Below are 21923 nucleotides of genomic sequence, written 5' to 3'. Positions count from 1 at the left end.
CCCCTTGATCTATCTCAGATGTGAAAGCACCTCATAGGGGAAAAAAAAGGAATAAAATACCTATTTTATCTGGGTGATCATTATTAGTCCCCTAAGTTTGGCTAAACAAGGAAGCTCCATGGAGGAAATGTTTAAAATTGTAAACTCCATTTTATCTTAATCATTATCGCCTTTCCAGTGAAAAATGCTGGCAATACTGCTGTTGTTACAGTGCCGTATCTGAAAACGAATCCATAAAAAAATACTAATTTGTCTTCGTCATAAGATTTACACAGTGAGAAAAAATATCCGCAGCTTTTCCCAGGAGACATGCTATTTTAAACTTATAAACTAAAAGTCCACAGTTGCCAATATTGGGAATCTTGTTGAATTGATGTAACTAAACAATGCAATTGTATTACACAAACATTTTCCAACAAGTTGCAAAATCATTACAATGGAAAATGTTGATTATTGGTTGTTTTAGGACACTAAATGACACTTATAAGCACAAAAGCAGCATTCTAATTGTCCACTATATTATCTAGAGAATACTTAATGTGAATATTATTGCAACTAACCATATTGCTCCGCGTCAAGCCATGCAAGGTATTTCAAAGCTGTGATGATAACCGGTTCCTAGGTGGCTATTACTCTCCTTTACTAACCAGTAGATTAAGAAACTGGAAGGTGGTTAAACAGGATTTCAGGCAAATCACATCCAAAAGCAATCTAACTGAGGGGTGGGCAACATGCACCAAGAGATCCACAGATGTGGAATTTTACTAGAAGACTATTCAAAGAAATAATTAGCTAAAGGGCCAGTGAAAAAATAGAGAAGAGAGGTAGCACTGCTAGGGGAAGGATATTATCTGAAAGCATAACAATCCTCAACAATAAGTTACAAAATTAGGCCATGAGCAAAAGTGATCAATATAAACCAGAATGTTTGTAAGCCAAAGGCTGAAGATAGGTAGTCCTTGAACTCAGGGAAACAATGTCAGACAAACAAAATGTGTCTTGATCAAAATTATTCAGTGAAAAGCTGGGAGTTGAAGCAGAAAACCCCTAACTCTTGAATACAGGGAAAAGGAGATCCAAAATAATAAAAAAAAAAAAAACCCTTTCAAGAGCCATGTAAAGGGAGAGAGGGAAGGTGACCTTCAATGAGAAAATAAAAAGGATAGAGTACCAGTCCCTTTTATGTAAGGGGTGGAAAGATTCACATACCTATATAAAGGGAAGGCTACGTGAGAGTACACAGTAACACAAAAGAAGTACAGGAACCTTTAAAATGAAACAATAAGAGACCTTTTAATGTAAACCAATAGCAGACACAGAGGCGTGACGGTCACAATACAAATAATGTGAATTAGAATTAAATATATATGTGTATATATATATATATATATATACATACACTATATTGCCAAAAGTATTGGGATGCCTGCCTTTACACGCACATGAAGCCCACCTCCAACTCCTGGCGTTAAGATCCCCTTATAATAGTATATATATATATATATATATATATATATATATATATATATATATATATATATATATATATAAAAAATACAATACACCCATCAAGCATAAGGAAATAGACTTCAGTAATGATAGGTGTCACTAAATTGAAGTGCAAGTGCAAGGAGAGTCAGTGTAAAAAAAAACTGACGCATACGTCCATTTAGAAAAGATTTCTAGAAACTAGAATAATAAAACAAGATCTGTTAGATCAAGGACTATCAGTAGTACAAAGTCCTAAATCCAGAGTATGAAACTCAAAATATGAACACAATGAGGGACAATATGAAGGGAAATATGTTAACGGAATTCTTATAAATCTTACATTCCCTTAATGGTCTGGGATAGAGTTTGTTTGCTGTGTAAGAGACCCAAATCCTTTTGGAGCACAAGTCAGGTGATGTCTATCAATCACGTAGGTTGAGAAATTTAGCTTGAGAGAGACAGGCCTTAGCAGATATAAGCATCGTTAGAGAGCAGTAATCCTAACATTAAATAGACTCTATGGTAACAGAAGGGGGACAATACTGCAAACCAGGCGCCAGGTAACACAGAAAGACAAAGTCCTAGAGGGAGGGGAGCCTAAATAATTCTGGATTATGTACACTGAGGTACCAAAATCCAGAAAGTAAGGAAACATCCAAAGACCACTGTAAATGTTAGAGGAGAACCTGAGCATTTAAACTGAAAGATAGCTGCCAAAAGAACTTGGGTAACACAGAAAGACAAAGTCCTAGAGGGAGGGGAGCCTAAATAATTCTGGATTATGTACACTGAGGTACCAAAATCCAGAAAGTAAGGAAACATCCAAAGACCACTGTAAATGTTAGAGGAGAACCTGAGCATTTAAACTGAAAGATAGCTGCCAAAAGAACTTGGGTAACACAGAAAGACAAAGTCCTAGAGGGAGGGGAGCCTAAATAATTCTGGATTATGTACACTGAGGTACCAAAATCCAGAAAGTAAGGAAACATCCAAAGACCACTGTAAATGTTAGAGGAGAACCTGAGCATTTAAACTGAAAGATAGCTGCCAAAAGAACTTGGGGGAAAAACAATCCACTGCTAAAAGTTAAAGTATGGTTTTAAACAGAGGGTTTATGGCACTAAAAATTGCGGTCCACAAGTATGAAAGTATTTGCTTGCCTATGTGGTAGCTCAGCTGTACTAGATGTAGGCTGAGATCCTTCTACATCAGCAGCAGATTCTCCTACAGTGAAAAGGGTACCAAGAACAAGATTTAAGAGGTTTGGGCATGCCACTGTTAAGTGCATCACCAAAGAGATGCTTCAACCAGAGGGCAAGGGCAAGTCAATAGGGCACTGTTTAAACATATCATCTACATCCTAAGCAAGTAGCCACAGTGCCCTGCGCATATGGACAGATGTAGCTGCCATGATTAACATTAACTTAGATGCTTCTAAAAGGCCAGCACAGGTGAAGCAAAGGATCTCATCTATACACTTAAGTAACTGTAAGAATCGAGGATTGTGAGCTGCGTTAGAGGAATTGGTTTTAAAAGATGTGATCCTTTCAGACATTTTCACAAATTAAGGTCACCACCAAAAGATAATGGACAGCAGTTCCAGCTAGCTCAAACTAGGGCCAAAAAAGGAGCATCAGAACACTATTCACAAAGGTCCGAAGATGTCCATTAAAGTGAAAGACGGGAGAGCCACCAGAAGGTGGGACAAATTGTCCAGAAATCTCAAAGTATGTGCTGTAGAAGAGGTAGCAGTGGAAAGGTAAGAATGTCTGTCAGACATGTTTGTGTGCAATAGTAATCACAAATTGACAGTCAGAAGTGGAAATTAAAGGCCTGGTATCTCTGGCAGAGATGGAAGGCTCAGGAATTCAAGCCAGAAAAGCTAATAAGTATAAACCTATATAAATAGGGGCCCAGGGATTCTGACTTGAGATATCGGTTTACACAAGGAAAACCAGTGAATCATCCCCAGAAATAGTACAGGAAAATGGGGCACGGTGACCTGATCTAACAGGACTGTCCTCTAAAAATCTTTTGAAAGACCTAATGCACCAGCAGTTGCACCAAATAACTACGCCCAAATATAGGCAAGACCTTTCATACACAGAAAAATCCAGAATGAACTAAGGTATAGGAGGTTGGAGGTGTCATCAATGAAGCCAGGCAGTGGATCAGACTGGAGACCAGAGAATCCACATGGTGCTTCTAAAGAGCAGCAGTACAAGTCTTTTGCTGCAGCAGGGTGGGGAAAAAAATAAGTATGAGAAGTGCATGTACACAGTGTTCTATGCTACAAGTGACATTTGCGCTGAGATCTCACTACTAATTACTTAACTAAAAAAGGCAGGAAGGAAGAAATAAAAATAAAGTCTAAGGGCAGATAGCTGTGAGGCAATGCAACTGTCCCTGCGTCCAAAGCTGCTCATTAAATAAGTGGAAGGGATGCCTTATTATTTTTTTCACTAAGGTACATTTTCACAGGAAGATATCAGAGGCTGGCTTACATTGTGCTCAAATTTTGGGTAGCGCTCTGTGATTAACTGACCAGTACACACAGGTCTGGAAAGAGTCCAATGCAGAGATTATAGCGGAGATATCATTTACTAAGATATCTGCATTACAGGAAGACACCAGGGACTGGGAAAACCCTTGGGTTGCACCACTGCTCTAAAAAGACAAAGCGCTCTACAGCCCCATGCAGAGCTTGTAGTGCAGAATCCACTTACCAAGATACTGTATATGCATCAGATGGAGACACCATAGACTTGGTACACCAGAGGTTGTACCACTGCACTAGAACTGAAGAGCGCTCTGCGGCTGCCTCGGTACCAACAGGTCTGGAAAGTGCCCCATGTAGTGCCCAGAGGTCACATTTCAGTATATCTCCCCCCTCTTCATGGGCTTACTCACCGTTCACCATAAATAGAGTCTAGTGCCTGGGGGCAGCATTATGGGAAGGCTCTTCAATCTTTTGTCCAGGAAGCTCTTGATAAGGCCTACAGGGTAGCCCCAAGTATTTGTCTATCTGGATAGCTGCTGTGCAGAGACCAGCTCAAGAAGCTTGATAAGAGTCCTGAGTGACAAAAAAAAACACCCAAGATGTACCAAAAGAAAGAGAAAAAAGTAAAAATATAGATACAATTTTCCTCAGCAGAGATGAGCCAAAAGTATCCAACCTTCTAAGGCATTAGCAAAAAACTGAGGCATGACAGGGGTGGGCTGTGCTTATGATTTTTTGTTTGTCCACCTCCTAGATGCAGCAACATAACCCACGTCTGATTTACTATATCCCCCTGTCCCCTTTAGCCTCTTCCAACCACTTTCTGTCTACATGCACTTGCTTCATTGTTGGCTAACCATCGTTGCTGTGAACCAGTCTCCCAAATGATACAACAGTGCACCATACCTGTGCACTGCATGTGTCAGCACAGCCAATTGTTGTTTCTATCGGAAGTGCATGTGGGTGCACAATCAGGAAAAAAGGTTTTCACCACATAACAAGGACCCTCGTGTCAGACTCATCAGGTATTATTTTAATGAAGTCTGCAGATTTAAAAAGACTGAAAGCAACTTTTGAAATAACATTGGCATGATAATGCTTATATGAGATTTTAGTGATTGGGTTTGGAACTACTTTAGGAAATGAGTGTAAAAAGGAACATTCTGATGAATGTAATGCCATTTTCACAATCACATTTCTTTTGCTACAAGGTATTTGACTCAGCATGGTAGCACACACTGCAATATACTGATTGAATCATCAGTGCACAAGGCAGAGCTGCACTGGCCGACGGATCATTTGATTATTTTTTTTTAAACAAGCTGACAATTTGCATAGTAATGAGAACAGCCTGAAACTATTCCTGCACTTTATATAAAATAACATTTCAATATGTAACATTAAATTATAGTGTATTTTTAAAGACGGCATGTGTCTTTTTAAAGAAATATCAGTTTTTAGAGAAGGAAGGCAATCAAGCTGCAAATCAAGGCATTAAAATGCTAACACAATTGCCAACTTCACGATTTGGCTAGTAAAAAATCCAATTATTTAACCTTATTCTGAGTTTTATATGTTAATTTTTAGCCTGCATTAAGCAAAATCCTACATGAGCTTTTGGGTTTGACTAAGACATATTGACATGATTGTGTACTGTGCAGCTTCCCCATAGTTTCAGATCAGCAGCAACAAGGCAATTTAAATAGCCGAGAGGGCTGAACGTTGCCTGCTTGCTATGCTAGGCAGGTAGGATGTTTTTCTTCTGTATGGACTTTGATTCCTAATTGCCTGATGTTAGTGGAATATACCTCTTATTCCCAGAAAAAGGAGAAATACTTTTAGGAGAAACTGAGAGGCTGCCATTGCTGGGCTAAATTCTGAAAATGTTTGTTTCTTGTTTGTCATGTTGACCCCTATAGTCCAAAACAATTAAAGATAAGGACTTTTGACTGTTTAACAATTTACCTTATCTGCATACTTGTTCCAGATCAGTGATTCAGAAATGATTAAAGCTATTGGATCAATATAACAGCCAGTTAACTGGTATTTTCGAAAGAAGGTGAGCAAATGGTTATTCCTGTATATTTTTTTGTGATAGGTTAGTTTCATAGCTTATTGTCACCTTGACGAAAGTTTGGTATTTTAGGAAATTACATTGCAAAACAAAGTAAAGGAGTAATTTAATACTTCCATCACAACCCCAAAAACTGAGGGGTTTATTCCTTATTTAGAAACAGTGGGTGGATCCATGCAAATCATTCCTCTATGTCCCTGGGTCAGCCATGCTTCCACAACGGCTGGTTTACATCAGTTTACTTTCCATCATTAGTGGAGTACATAGAAATCATGGCTTCTAAAGAGCAGAGCTTGGGGAGAAATAAGAGAGTATAACTAGACAGCTTATGGTCAGGTAGGCTTAAATTGATTCTGTCATAAGAGATGTATCAGGGCTACCATAGCTGGCCATCTTCTGAAAATGCAAATTACTTGTCGTAATTATTTATGTGTCTAACTTTAGTACTTTCAAAGCTGAACTCCGGGCACAAAAACTTTAATATAAATATATTCCTTAATCACCACAAAGGATGTAAATCCATTTTGTGTACCCCAATAGTATTTGCAAACCCAAATATTACCTTGACAAAATCACTGTGCTGCAGAGAGCAGAGCTGTGGGAGGGGACTAGCAGGCCCACCCACTACTGGTTGCCTGCAGAAAACTACAGGAGGGGGCGGCTACAAGACCAGTCAATCTAGTAGAGAGAGCAGCAGTGACTGGTTATTATTACATATATTACAGATAGATCCTTCAGAGACAAAGTTTTAAACTGGGTTAGTGTACAGATATGGAAGAAGTACACAAAGCACAACTAGATTCAAGTAATAATACACATGCATCTTGTATTTAGACAATATTTGCTTTTACGAGAGTTCAGCTTTAAGTCTGAGACCCAGATTGTGGATGCTGTAAATGGGTTCGGCATTGAAAACAGCCAGAGAACTAACATTCCTAAAAGAAGGTCAGCAATGATAGTCTGCATTGTTCTAACATGACAGATTCTTTTTAAAAGTAGCAAAACGCTTTGCATTAAACCTGTGAAAAAAATAAGAATGATTCCTCATTTATAGTTAAACTCCAGGCAGATATTTAAAAAAAACAAATCAGTTAATGACATCCTCATGGAGCAGGTCCAAGGAATGAGAGCGGATATCTCATTCATACGCCATGATTTGCAGAAGGTGCGGGAACGCACAGATACCCTGGAGGGTAGAGTTAGCGACTTAGAGGACTCTACTTCCCCTTTAATTGCAGATGTCAAGCTGGCGATGCAGCAGATTACCGCAAACCCCCTGAAATCTGATGATATTGAGAACCGATTACGCTCAACTACCGTGACAAGGAACGCATACTGAGGAAGGCAAGAGAACTGGGTGAACTATCCTTGGCTGGCTCGAAGGTCATGCTGTTCCCTGACTTCTCCCGGGAGGTTCAACAGCACAGAGCTAAGTTCCAGGAAGTGAAGAAACGCCTTCAACGTCTTCACCTCGCCTACTCCATGATTTATCCTGTGAGGCTCCGAGTGGTCGCTGATGGAGAGACCCACTTCCTTGATCACCCTTCTCAAGCTTCATCCTGGCTGGAAAGGTTTGCTCACCGTCGAGGTTCGGATGCCTGATCCCTTTTACTCTGAAGGTGCTCCGAGACCCTTCTTCTATTGTTGCTCTCTCAAATCTCCTACAGGCACTGAGTTTTACTTGCGCAAGGTTGCCTCCATGTTCCCACTGTTAATGTGCGAGGAGCTTCCCTTCATGATTGCACAACTCCCCTCCACCTGCTGGAATTCACCGTTGCCTACGCACACCAGGCTGTTGCTACCTTTCCCCGAAGGTTTATCTGTGTGGACGGTTTCCCAGGTTCTCTCCGTTGGATGTTCCTGGTTTTCTTTTCTTTTTTTTCCTTCCCCGAGGTGTTCTACACTTTGCAGCTACTGTTGGACATCCTTCTAGCCACGTTTAATGTATACTTTTGGTGATGCGCTCTGCTTCTCACTGTATGCCATGATTTTAAGATGTCAGCTCAATTAACTACTCTGGTCTCCTGGAATGTGAGAGGTCTGGGGGACGCAGTTAAGAGACAATCTGTCTTCACTCATATCCTTCGTCTTAATCCCTCTATTATCTGTTTACAGGAGACACATTTAACTTTAGATACCTCATGTGCCCTGAACAGACGCTTCTGTCAGGTTAGTTACCATTCCTATTACTCCTCTTACTCTAGGGGAGTTTCCATTCTAATCCATAAAAACTTACCGTTCTCCTGCACACAGATCAAGGTGGATGACGCGGGGAGGTATGTGTTCTTACACTGTCGCATTTTTGACTTGAATTGTGTTATTGCCTCTGTTTACATCCCACCACCATTCTCCAATGATGTGCTCAAGGATCTAGCTGCTTCTCCCGGTCCTAATGGTGGGGGATTTTAATAATGTCATCTATGGATTGATTCCCTCAAAGTTTGCTCAATAACTCCGTACTTAACACTCCCTTTAGTAATCTTTGCCTGTAACTGGGACTGCTGGGCTTGTGGCGACTGTCTAATCCCACTAATTTACAATATACCTGCCATTCTTAAACACATGGCTCTCTCTCGCGGATTGATTATGCCCTGGGAACGTCCAAAATAGTTCCCTATACCTCACAAGTCGCCATACACCCCAGATGTTTGTCGGATCACTCCATGATTTCCCTGTGCAGGAGTCGGTCTATGCTCCCCTGGCGCCTCCACCCTTTCTGGTTGACAGAACCATTCATGATTGGAGAATGATGTATCATTCTTTTTGTCAGTGAACACTCCCTCTGCACCCCTGGGGTAGTCTGGGACACTATAAAGGCCTATCTTAGGGGTGCCCTTCTTAAGAACATCTGCGCTATTAAATCCAGGACTAGGTGAGAACTGAATTTGGCTTACCAGAGGTTGGCTGACAGTGAGAGGGCATACATAGGTGATCCAAGCGGAAGTGCTGAGGGTGCCTGGCAGGCTGCTCAACGCTCCCTCAGTACCCTGCTGACAGCACAATCCCAGAATAAACTGTTCTTTACTAAGCTGGTGTACTGGGCTGAGGGAGACGCGGCGGGTAAGCTCCTGGCTCAGATAGCTCGAGCTCAACAGCCCCCCACCTATATTGGAGCCGTCTCTGACCCGTCGGGTGTTACTCATTTGGAGCAGGGGAAAATATCTGAAGTCTTCGGGGACTTTTATACTTCCTTATACAACACGAGAGCTGATTATTCTGATTCTGAGCTGGGGGATTATCTGGATAATGTCCCTTCACCGTCCCTTACACATGAGGATAGACTGGACCTGGAGGCCCCAATCACCCAGGAGTAGCTGGAACTGGCAGTGGCTAGCTTCCCTAATGGTAAGGCCCGGATGGTCTTCCCATTGAAGTGTACAAGACTTACACCTCTTCACTGCTTCCTACCCTACTGAAGACATTTAATAATGCCTTCTCTGTGGGCCACCTTCCCCGTACTGTGTATGAGGCTACTGTTGTAGTTTTGCCAAAGAGGGGTAAAAATCTGCTCCTGCCAGAATCATACAGACCTATCTCTCTTTTAAATGCAGACGTTAAAATTCTGGCCAAGGTGCTAGGTACTAGATTATCTAGAAAGATCGACTCTGTGGTGCACTCGGATCAATCCGGGGTTATCCCTCATAAGTTAATTGCCATGAATATGCAGCTTCCTATCGATAACACAGGTAACAGAGCACTACTAGCCCTGGATATCGCCAAAGCGTTTGACAGCGTGGAATGGCGATATCTCTGGGCGTTCTTGACTGCCTTCGGACTTGGTCCCAAATATTGCAGTTGGGTCCGTTTGTTGTACTACCATCCGTCTGCTAGAATAAAAATGAATGACTCTCTGTCGGCCGCCTTTGGGTTGCAGCGAGGCACTAGACAGGGGTGCCCCCTTTCTCCTTTGCTATTTGCCCTTGCCATTGAACCCTTAGCCCTTTGATATGGCATTCTACCGACATTAAAGGCTTTCAACGTGGCGACCTAGAGGAAAAGATAGTGTTGTATGCTGATGAAACTCTTATTTTTAGCTGATACAGAGTCCTCCCTCTCTAATGTCATGTCCCTTCTATCTACCTTTGCTAAATTTTCGGGTCTGGTAGTTAATTGGGAGAAGTCCAACCTGCTTCCCCTGGACCCTATGTACACGCCATTGGCTCTTGCTTTGTCCCATCTGCAGGTCCAGTCGGTTCTTACTTAGGCATACAGATAACCGCCTCTCCCCTTGACTACATTACACTGAATTGGCACCCTCTTTTGGCAAAATTTAGATCTCAACACACCTCATGGACCAAATTGCCACTGTCGGTAGCGGGTAGGGTTAACCTAATTAAAATGATCTGGCTACCCCAATTACTCTATATTCTCCATAATTCACCCCTCTGGATCCCTAGGAAGACCTTTCGCCTGATCAGCGGTATTTTTAGAGTTCTTGTCTGGAAGATGAAAATGTTCAGACTGCGCCTGAATGTCCTACAGAGGCCAAAGGCTTCCGGCCGGCTTGCACTGCCCAACCCATGGCTCTATTATATAGCCTCTCAACTACAGCATTTTACAGCCTGGGCATCTAAGGATCTTCACACGCAATCATTCTCTCTCCTTTTGCATCTGTTTAAAGGTCTTGATCCCCAGTGTTATCTGGCTAGTGATGTGTATACCAAAAGACACTGCACTCCCTACTGCACGACTAATGGGACAGGTCTGGTCCTCGGCCAAACGAGCACTGGGGGCTACCCATCTAACTAGCTATACCCCTCTGTGGCAGAATGGCAATCTCCCGGATCTTCTTCCCTTGCGGGGTATGGTTGATTGAACGAGTGTCGGGGTACTGTCCGTCTCTCAACTGTACCCTGATGGCGAATTGTGTACTTTTGAATATTTGTCCTCCACATTCGGCTATTTCGTAGATGCGACTTCCAGTTCCAACACGCTCTAAGGTCGCAGTTTAGTCTTGGCCCCCCTAAATTTTACCCCACCCCAAGTCTGGATGCTGTGCTAACAACTGAGCACACTAAGGGAGTCATCTCCTTCCTGTATAATCATTTCCTCCTCAAATCCGAGATTCTTCTGCCATTGAGGTGCCGGGAGGGTTGAGAGACAGATTTAGGCCCGCTGTCAGATGACGATTGGGAAGATGTACTCCAAGGGGTTGAACAAGTCTCGCTGTTACCCACTCACAGGTTGACGCAATTGTTCATTATCCACAGAATATATCGCACACCAGAATTTCTGTTCCGTATTGGGTACAGGGCTGACCCTAATTGCCCAAAATGCAACTGTCACCGAGGTTCTTTATTTCATCTACAGTACAGTGGAGATGCCCTAAGCTAGTAAGGTACTGGGACATTGTCTTGGACATCATTAACTCTGTTTTTTAATCCTCCCTAACTAATTCCCCACTTGTTTGCATCCTGGGCATTATTGATGCACCGGATTTAACCTCCCATAAGACTGTGGCCATTAAACGAGCACTATTCACTGCGTCAAGGATGGTGGTGCGTAGGTGGGTCTCCACTTCTCCCCCCACACTGGAGCTATGGCTTAGTGAAATGGATAGGATGGTTGACTACGAACATGTCACTTTTCAGCAGAGAGGCAATATGAATACATTTGCTACTATGTGGTCCAACTGGCTGTCTTACCATGGACAGGAGGCGCCTGAGTAAACAGCCTGTATATGTACCATCCTCCGGGGTTTACTCGGTATGTATGTGCTGCTAGAGCAACACCAGCAGATGTGAGCTGCGAGAGGTATACAGTATACATAGTACTTCTGTACTGTTTGACATGTGGCTATTGTTCTTCAAATGTGCACCTCCTTTACTTTTGTTTTCTCTTTTTTTTTTTCTTTGTATTTATGTTTTTTTTTTTAAATCAATAAAAAATTTGGGGTGTAATGAAGTGCTGGCAAAGAAACATGGTGACGAGAAGAAATCAGAGCGGGCAGAAGTAGGATTTATTGAACAGCTGTGTCTTAGCTGTCCAATCACAGCTGGGGGAAGGGAGGTGACCAGGGTATACAGTAGAGAAAAGACAGGTCATCAACCAAGCTTGTAACATTTCCAACATTACCTAGCTCATTTATACTGAAGCAGACTCTACAAGCATCCCCAGTGTTTGGTGAGAAACACATAATGGTTGTTTACTATCAAGAATGGAAAGTTAAAGAATCGTGTGAAAATGAAAGTACAGCCTCTTTGAATTCTATGGTTTTAAGTATCAGCACATAAGTATCAGGACAAAGCCAAAATGGAGAAGTTATGTGTGAAAAACTAAGTACACCCTTATGGCTTCCATAGGCAAAGAGGCCAAGTACCAGCCATTTGCTACTATTCAAATGCCCTTGATTAACTGATCAGCAAGTGTGACCACCTCTATAAGAGCAGAAGTTTTAGCAGTTTACTGGACTGGAGCATTCCGGTGTGTTTACTCAAGGCCAAGGAGGCAAGACATCAGCAATGATCTTAGAGAAGCAATTATTGCTGTCCATCAATCTGGGGAGGGTTATAAATAGGGATGCGCCGATATATCGGCCACCGAAACATATCGGCCGAAAATAGCACTTTTGGCATAATGCCGAAAGTGCCATTTTCCTGCCGGTACATCGGCGCATCCCTGCTTTCTTTTCTCACCGCTGGGCGCTGCTCTGTCCCAGCCGAGAGAAAGAGTGACAGCCTGCCGAGCGCAGCAGAACGCTGTGAGCGGCTGGCGTCTCTCCTCCCACACCGCTCAGCCGCCTATCACAGTCCGGCAGAGCGGTGTGTGGGCGGAGACAGGCCATGCTGTCACAGGAGGCTGAGCTCTGCTGCCTACAGCGCTCGATCAGCCTCCTGTGACAGCGTGTCAGAGTGGAGAGCAAGGTACAAACACTCAGTGATCGCTGAGTGTTTGTACATAATTGAGGACATGATATGTTAACTATATCCTCAATTAGGAATTAATGGGAAGTGATCTGCATCACCTCCTGTTCATTCATAGTTGTAGTTATAGTAAACCTACTATGTCCTCATGTTATAAATTAACCGGAACACTATAGAGGATTCCTGTTAATTGATAACAGGGGACACAGAAAAAGAGATAGAGGACTTTGTGTCCTAAATCTCTTTTTCTATTTTAAAAGTCAAATATCAGGAGTCTGTTTAGACCCCCAATATTTCCCCAAAGCCCATAAAAGTAATGTAAAAAATAAAAATATTTAATAAAAAATGAATAAAAATGTAAAAAAAAATTTAAAAGTTTATAAAAAATAGATAAAATATTTGAAAAAATTTTAATAAAAAACTTTTTCGGTATCGGTTTCGGCCTGAAATTTTTTTTATTTCGTTTTAAAAATTTCCATTTCAGTGCACCTCTAGTTATAAGGCCATTTCCAAACAATTTAAAGTCCATCATTCCACAGTGAGGAAGATTACAGTTATCAATCTTCCCAGAAGTGGACACAGCAAATCCCCCCCGCCCCCGAGGTCAGACTGTGCAATGTTCAGACAAATTGCAAAAAACAAGCAGAGTTACATCTCAGACTCTACAGGCCTCAGGTAGCATGTTAAAAAATATTAAACACATGTTAAATATTTGGAAGGGTTGCATGGAGAAAGCCTCTTCTCTCTAAAAAAAAACATGGCAGCATGGCCTAGGTTTGCAACGTTGCATCTGAGCAAACCTCTGCAACAGACGAGACCAATGTGGAGATGGGCACCTTGCAGTCATTGAGTCGACTATGAACTCCTCTGTGTTTCAAAGTATTCTAGAGTGGAATTTGAGGCCATCTGTCCGACAGCTAAAGCGTGACCAAAATTGGGTCATGCAACAAGACAATGATCCCAAGCATACCAGCGAATCTACAATAGAATGGCTAACAAAAAGAAAAGGATCAAGGTGTTGCAATGGTCCAGTCAAAGTCCAGACCTAAACATGATTGAAGGACCTTAAGAGAGCTGTGCATAAACAAATGCCCGCAAACCTCAATGAACTGAAGAAATGTTATAAAGAAGAGTGGGACAGAATTCCTCAACGATGTGAGACTTAAAGTCATACAGAAAATTATTGCTTCAAGTCATTGCTGCTAAAGGTGGTTCTACTATTCTATTGAATCATAAGGTATACTTAGTTTTTAACAGATAACTTCTTGATTTTGGCTTTATGTTTGTAAAATAAAAAATTACACGGTGTAATATATGTGTATATGTGTTGATGTTCATGTGAGGTTGTATTTACTTGATTTTTTTATGTCCTGATACTATAGAACTCAAACGGGGTGTACTTTCTTTTTCTCATGACTGTAGATGTCAGGGCCTTTTTGAATGGTTAAATTCAAAAAGTGAGACACTCAAATATTCGCAGTATTTCATTAAAGAATGATCACACACACAACAGCCACATGTATAACAGGACTGCATAATAACCAGAAAACACTGCTTTAATGCATTTCATTATTTGAAACATTGCTTTTATTATGTTCAATGTCCAGAATGCATATAAAAATAAGTTTTAAAAACGCAATTAAGGAAAGTTCTAAAAATCTCAAACATAAAAGAGCACAGCGTTTAAATAGAAATCATAAATAAGAAGCTATTTGTTACACTTGCTAGCATATTCAAATGGAATTAAATTAGGCAAAATGCATATATAACAATCTTGTAACTAGAAAGACGCAGTGTTATTTTAATCGTGTTAACATGTAAATACATGGATTGTTATGCTACACTACTGAATCATACCAAAAAGGTGTACTTTAAAATGTTAAGGTGTCCAAAAGTCTTGGAAATGTACTAAGTGAAAGTGCACTGAGCAATTCTAAGCAAAAAACAGACCGACCCTAGCCCAAAGTTTGCATTTGTAGACATTTGCTTATAAATATATATACATATATATATATATGTATATATATATATGTATATATAGATAAGCTCTTATCACATCAATATGTACATACACATGTATTTTGGTTTCTTCTTTAAATATTAACCGACAGGTTCTCGAACGGCTTTAGACAGCAGAGATGCACAACCACCTGTCAGCAGGTGCCCCACAGGGCATCCAACAAAGGGTTTTAGGGACTCATATTTGGATATGCAATGTAGTTGTATGTCTCATTATGACAATTGGGGCCCCTAGCTACAGAAGGTTGAGCATCACTGCGATGAAGCACAACTGTATTCCTGAATGCATCAGAGAAGAGCTGTGAATGGGACAGCAAACTTGACAAAACCAATCGAATACCTCTGCTGTCAAGCTTTCAGGAATAAAATGAGGCACATAAATGCCAAGAGTACCTGGTAACAAACACAAGGTAGCAGCACTAAAACGAAGAAATCAGCAGGTTTATTCAATCTCTGTAATAGATTTTATAAAGACCCCACCTAAGACACAGTTTAGTCCAGTGATTGGTGCACTCAGACAAACGTAGGTGAATAAAAGCTCAAGAGGTTCTCTACATCTTCAAAACAGGTTGAAAGCAGCAGTTCATCTAAATACCTGCTAATAAGAAGCGGATGCTTTCTGGAAATCTCTTCGCTCATTACAATATTAGATATAGAAAGAGAGACCCTTAATGAGGAGTTTTGGAAGGATTTTGTACTGTAAGGAAACCTTAGAGATCATTGGATATATATCCAACACCTGGAGATTTCAGTTGTGACATTGCAAAATGTCAAACCCTTTCAATTTCTGTTATTCTGAAGATAACACATTGGCAACATTTGGAAGCTTTATTCACCTGCTTACATGTATATGTGGCAGATCTAAAGTACAGCTGGTATTAGGTCATGATATAAATAAGTCTTCAGTGACTACTAGATATTCCTTCTTTAAATGAAACATGTTCACTATGCAATACAAGAATATTCACACAAACCCACAACCTGAAAACCTCTCCCATTTCTTTCATCTAAGACATCCAGGTTTAATAAAGCAGCACAAAGTGTTATAACTATGGGCCAAGTACCCTAACTTACAGCAACCAATTATCTCAACTACTAGGACTACAATAATATAAACTGTGGTCGCTTGCTAGAAGTTACTGCACCATGCCCATAGTCACAAATATGCCAATTTTTATTGTTCTTCAATGTTGTTCTAAATTGAGGATTAAAGCCTATTTCCACCTTTGCAGAGGAATTTAAAAAAAAAACATGTGCCAGCAATGTACACTTTTTTTAAGCTTTCCTCTTTATATGCACATGGAAATGTCTGCCTGTGTGATGTGCAATCAATGTGAAAATAACCCCCCCGGACAGTGTATTGCTTGTAAAGGCAGAGCTAGTGTTTACTGATCATGTTACAATAGGTGACAGGGAGGGGGCAGCTGATTACAGCCAACTTACCATCCAACCCTAGTGTCTGACTGAATTTCCTGTGGAGTACGTTTTGCATTTTTAGGCTTCAGGCCTAATAAAACTTTCATAAAAAATGTGCACATGTATACATCATCACTGCACCTCTACATCACCACAATAAATGCTAATCACTTACAAAGGTGGAAATGGACTTTAATGCAACAAAAATGAGAGGGGAAAACTTTCATACTTTATAGGGGGTGTAAAAAAAAAACAACTAAACCATTAACTTTAAATTAAGATTAAATATATTTCACCTACTTCTATCTCAAATCACTACATATTAGATGGATTCACATTCATGTAATATCCCAAAAGTGTATGTCATTATGCTATACGCACACAAATATAGCTGTGGAGTATTTACAACCAACCACAAACACAATATATCACTACATAGTGACATGCATAGTCTATAAACACTGTAATTACTTGTACATTTTACCATATTTATACAAGACAATGTGTGGTGGAAAATATAAAGGGGTATTATAGCAGTTGTAAAATTGCATACTGTACACAGAACCCGCATCACCAGCATTGTCTGCGTTTAAAATCGTTGGGGCTGCTGAACTACTTGGATTCTATTTCTGGTTATCAGTACATGTAATCAACATAAACACTGCAAGAAAGCTGAAAGCATTTACCCAATTCCAAAAACTTGTTTGTCTGAGAAGGAAAGTACAGGAACTTTTACAGTAAGAACCAAACTTTCTACACCATACAGCTTATTTGATGATGAGGAAAGGCACACATACACATAAGATAATCATTGCCCTGTCCTTACAATTTCAGCAGGATCAGGTTGCTCTTTCAATGTTGTAAATGCCGTCTAACCTCAGCGAACATTCTTGCTTAAATGATCTCCGGAAGTGTCTATAGGCTGCACTGCATAGCTGGCGTTCCCTGATGCCAGGGCTGTCTGCTGGTGCTATATGAGTGTGCTTATATATAAAACAGCCCCAAAAAACTAACTGTTTAATGGTCAGATCATGCAGGTGTGTCTGGCTGCCATCTATCTATCTATTACCAACATGGTTTTACATTAGAACCAATCTCCGGCAGACACTGTGATATACACCAAGTATGTCATGTGGCAAATACTGCTGCTGTTTCAAATTAATTTTGAAACAATTAACAGATTTGGAAACATCAATAGGTTTAGAGCAGGGGTAGGCAACCTTGGTACCCCAGTTGTGGTCAACTCCAATCCCCATTTTGCCTCTGCCTCTAGGAGGAGTCATGGCTGTCAAAGTCTTGCAGTCCCTCACAGTATTTGTAGTTTCACTACTGCTGGAGTGCCGAGGTTGCCTACCCTGGTTTAGAGGATAACCTCCAACATTAAGCAGAATGGTTATTTTTGCTTAACTCTGGACTCTAAAATAAAAGAAATCTTTATAGATTCTCTACAGTTTACAGTATGAAATGAAATGGAATGTCCTTTGGACTAGCCACCCACAGTCATTCCTTGAGGTAGGCAAATGCAACAATAACGTGCCTACTTAAATAAGCCTTCCCCCTCTAGTGACACCCCCACCTCCCTTTTCCATTACTAAACCAGATCATGTTCTGCTCAGTTTCAGCCTGGTGATATGGGCAGGTACACTGGAGGGTTTGGGAGGATCGTTCCAACTGTTCTAAATGTCAAATTACAAACATTGGTTCAAAAGTGTTCTAGCACGTTCACATTGCCCAGGGCAACCAACTCAATATTTTGATTTCAAATCTACACCAGAACACTGACAGTTGAAATTGAATTGGTTACTATAGGCAACAAGAGCACTTCTTCATTACAAAACATTTTATTGAGTAATTGATTAACATAAAAAATGTTTTATACTTAAGTCTACACGAGTCAAACTTCAATTTTTTAAGCAAATGTAGCTGAACAATATTTTGATTAATGACATCTTACAGGACTGACAGTCCTTCCACTTTCAAGGCCAACATGCAGAGTTCCAAAACCCTAGAGACCATAACAAAGCAGGGAATTAGCAATTTTGTGGTGCCAAGAAGCTGGTCCTGCACTTAAGAGGAAACTCTAATCTCAGCTCGGTTGCCAAGAAAGGGCCGAGAACCGTTGTCCCATATCTTTCCCAAATAAATGCTATTGCACTTTAAATAGAACATATTATGGGGTTAATCATGGACACCCATGGGTAAAAAATATACAACACTGCAACTTAAACGTACAACGCTGCGCTCAATTTCCGACATTACTGAAAGTAGGAATACAGTCATTTGCCAAATAGGCTAGGATACTGTGCGTTTCAACCGACTTGAATAATGAAAAGAAAAAAACAAAACAAAAAAAAACCCACTAAAGCTTATATTCTTGTCATTTATGAAATGAGACATCTATGAGGAGTAAAATACTTCTCAGGCCATACTGGTCTATATATCAGCCGTGGAAGCCATTTTTTCACCTGGACCTAACAACTAAAACATACGTGACATAAGTGAAAGACAGACGCGTGTGCAAAGTAAATAAATGATCTTTTCTAGGGAACTGATACAGGTTCCAAGCATAAAATAACTGAGTAATGAAGGGAAGGGGCTGGCTTCAATAACAAATCAACTTCTGGATGTCATGGGTGAGCAAACCTGAGTTATAAAACAACATTTTGAATCTAAGCCACATTGGTCATTAAGGGGCAAGACATTTTCAAGAAAGAGTCTAACTAACTTATTAAGTCTGATCTGTTAGACCAAGTAGTATGACTAAACAAGCAGTAGGTACTATAATGCTTAAACAGAAAAAAAAAAGACTCCTATAGGATCCACGTATTCAAAGACGTGTCTGGGTTGTCCATAGCAACTAATTATAGTTTCCAGAGACTTGTCATATTTATGTTATAAATCCTTGTGTCAGATCAAAAATGTTTTTGTTTTTTTTGCTGATCATTAAGAGTAATACGTCTTGCATGAAAATATGACAAAACCAGAGTAACAGAGGCAGACAAATAATTATATTATATATTTGCAGCCCACACAAGTGACCTTATTCATGGCAATTGCAAGAAGCAAAGTGAGAATTATTCCAAAGCAACCAATCAGAACTCACTTTGTTGGAATCTGTATAGTACAATATGGATTTTCATTGGTTGCTGTTGGCACCGGAACACAGTTTGCTACTTGCATTGCTGTACTGAGTAAGCCTAACAAGTGTTGTTCCCGCTACTGTAGGTGCTGGGATTTACCATGCTGGAGCTTAATGACTGGATAAGAACAACCTGGTCATTTGTTCAAATACACCAATCTGGTTACTGTTTATTGTTTTTCTAACAGACATTAAACATTTTTTTGTTTAATGAGGTGTGGTGAGGTGTTAAGAGCTTGATGGAAGACGGAGAAGCAGCATAAGTTATTGTGAAGATGGAAGAAACTAGAAACTAAAAAGGTTTTTTTGATCTAAAGTCCTAGCTGAAAGGCAGATTGTACATTCTATACAAGATTTATATAAAAAAAATAAATGGGGGTATGGATGACGTTTGGTTAATTTTCAAAAAGGCACCTCAAGGCTAAAGGCTTTTTTTGTTGTTGTTTTTTCTTTTTTACAAATCTAGAATCCTTTCACTGGTCAAAATAAAAACAAACACACTTTTATTGCTGCTGTTCAAGTAGCAAAGAAATAAACTTCCATGTATTTGAGTCCCATACATAGGAATCTCCCTTATGAAGCCAAGATCCACCGGTCATGTAACAGAAGCAGTGCAACTGCAAAATTTTCTCAAGCCTGGAATTAGTTACTTTCTTCTGTGAGCCTTCAAGTCTCTTTAATTGAGAAAGACATTCTAGGGTTCAGAGAATGCAATGATACTTAGCGCTCCAGCCGCCGAAGTACCACTTCAGGCTCTGCAGCTGGCAGCACTTAGGAATAGAATGTTAAGACACTCTGGTGATTTCCACGGACAAGTAGGATCGGTGGGAGATCTTTAGAAAGCGCCTCTATCCAAGCCATGTAAAGTGCACTGGACACTGTGCCTTTTCTTGCAACTGGAAGGCTCCTACAAGAAACAAAAAGTTACACATATACCTTTCCTTTTTATTTCAATAACACATAAACAGTGCATATTAGTGGACAACAACCAGTTATACGAGTTGCTGGCTCAGTGCACTTCACAATCATATCACATGTCAATACAGATGCACACAATATAGGGTCACTATTGGGAAGAAATCGGTTAACATAACAGCGTATTTTTTGGAATGTAAAAAGAAAAAAAAAAAATCTACTCTTCGGAAACCCATGCAAACATGTGGAGAAGATTTCATTTAAGTGACATTAACCTCAGGAGTTAAATCTTAAAAATGCATTCAAGTACCTTACTTATTAGCACAAAATGTATCTTATTTGTGTATCACCCAGCTGTAGATCTTCAAATCATCTCTGAATTGGTGCCGACACTGTCCTTCTCTCTGGAGGGTGGTTACTTTTGTGGCCGAATCAGTGGATTCTAAGTGTTTGATAGATACAGCGAGGGGAATTTATCAAAACTGGAGCAGCTGTGCATAGCAACCAATCAGCTTATCTTTTCAGTTTGCTCAGTTAAGATTTGAAAATGAAAAAGAGAAGCTTTTGATAAATTCCCTTCAGTATGTTTTAATGCAGTGTGTGTGTCTCACATTTTAACTATGTTTACAGAGTCTTCTATGCCATGCAGTCAAACGGCTCTAGCAGTGTTTGGATAGCAGAGCAGTGCAGAATATGTATCTTCAGTATTTCTCACATATAATAGGAGTGGACAAATTATTTTGGAATTCAGGAGCTAGTCTGTCCAATCCTGGAGCCAGCAGGATTTTTTAGGAGCCAGCGCCATTGACAACAATTAGAGAAAACTGAAAAAGTTTGATGCCAGGTTTCATTTTTAAGTAGCATTGGCTATCTGACTCCTGGATTTGTCCAGCCCTGGACTACTATGCATTGCATAGTAAAGTCTGGCTCACAAGACTGGATTTTACTTCAATAATATTTTCTATTTAAAGTGACAATAATATCAGGAGTTAAATCTTAAAAATGCATTCAAGTACCTTAACGATTAACAAAAATGTATCTTATTTGTGTATCAGTCGGCTGTAGATCCTCAAATCATCTCTGAATTGGTGCTGACACTGTCCTTCCTTCTGGAGGGTGGCTACTTTTGTTCCCCCATGGCCCTGTGTGTGTTGTAAGCGGATCACAAAAGCAATCTTGGAGGGGTGGCTACTGTACAAGTGTAATATAAACAATGTGCGTACACTTTGGTAATGTGCTCATGGAAAATACATTGAAATGCAAAACAGTAAGGCTGACTTACTAAAGGAGTTGAGGATTTTCACTCAAAGTGTGTGTATATCCATTTAAATTCATCATAATTCATCATTTATTTTATTAGTACACGACTGGATAATTGTTGTGTATTATTTAATAAGTGCCACCATTGTACTATATAAATGCATGGTGTGTGCTTTTTCTTTTTGTAAAGCAGTTCTCTCTCTCTCATATATATATAAAAATAGTATATATATATAAAAATAGATC

At 40.2% G+C, this 21923-nt stretch overlaps 1 protein-coding gene across 2 annotated transcripts in view; it reads right to left on the bottom strand.

Moving 5' to 3' along the window:
• Positions 1–19805: 19805 nt before the first annotated feature.
• The window catches only part of SLC12A2 (solute carrier family 12 member 2), a 111283-nt gene continuing 109165 nt past the window's right edge, over positions 19806–21923 (bottom strand). For both annotated transcript variants that reach the window (XM_018567205.1, XM_018567206.1), the window contains one exon: positions 19806–20409. In XM_018567205.1, the coding sequence (XP_018422707.1) occupies positions 20274–20409 (136 nt within the window). In that variant the 3' untranslated portion in view covers positions 19806–20273. The remainder of the gene's footprint in view (positions 20410–21923) is intronic.

This window comes from Nanorana parkeri, unplaced genomic scaffold (genome assembly GCF_000935625.1).
Source record: "Nanorana parkeri isolate BGI_ZX_2015 unplaced genomic scaffold, ASM93562v1 scaffold1020, whole genome shotgun sequence".
Lineage (NCBI taxonomy): Eukaryota > Metazoa > Chordata > Amphibia > Anura > Dicroglossidae > Nanorana > Nanorana parkeri.
This window is presented reverse-complemented; position numbering and strand designations above follow the sequence as displayed.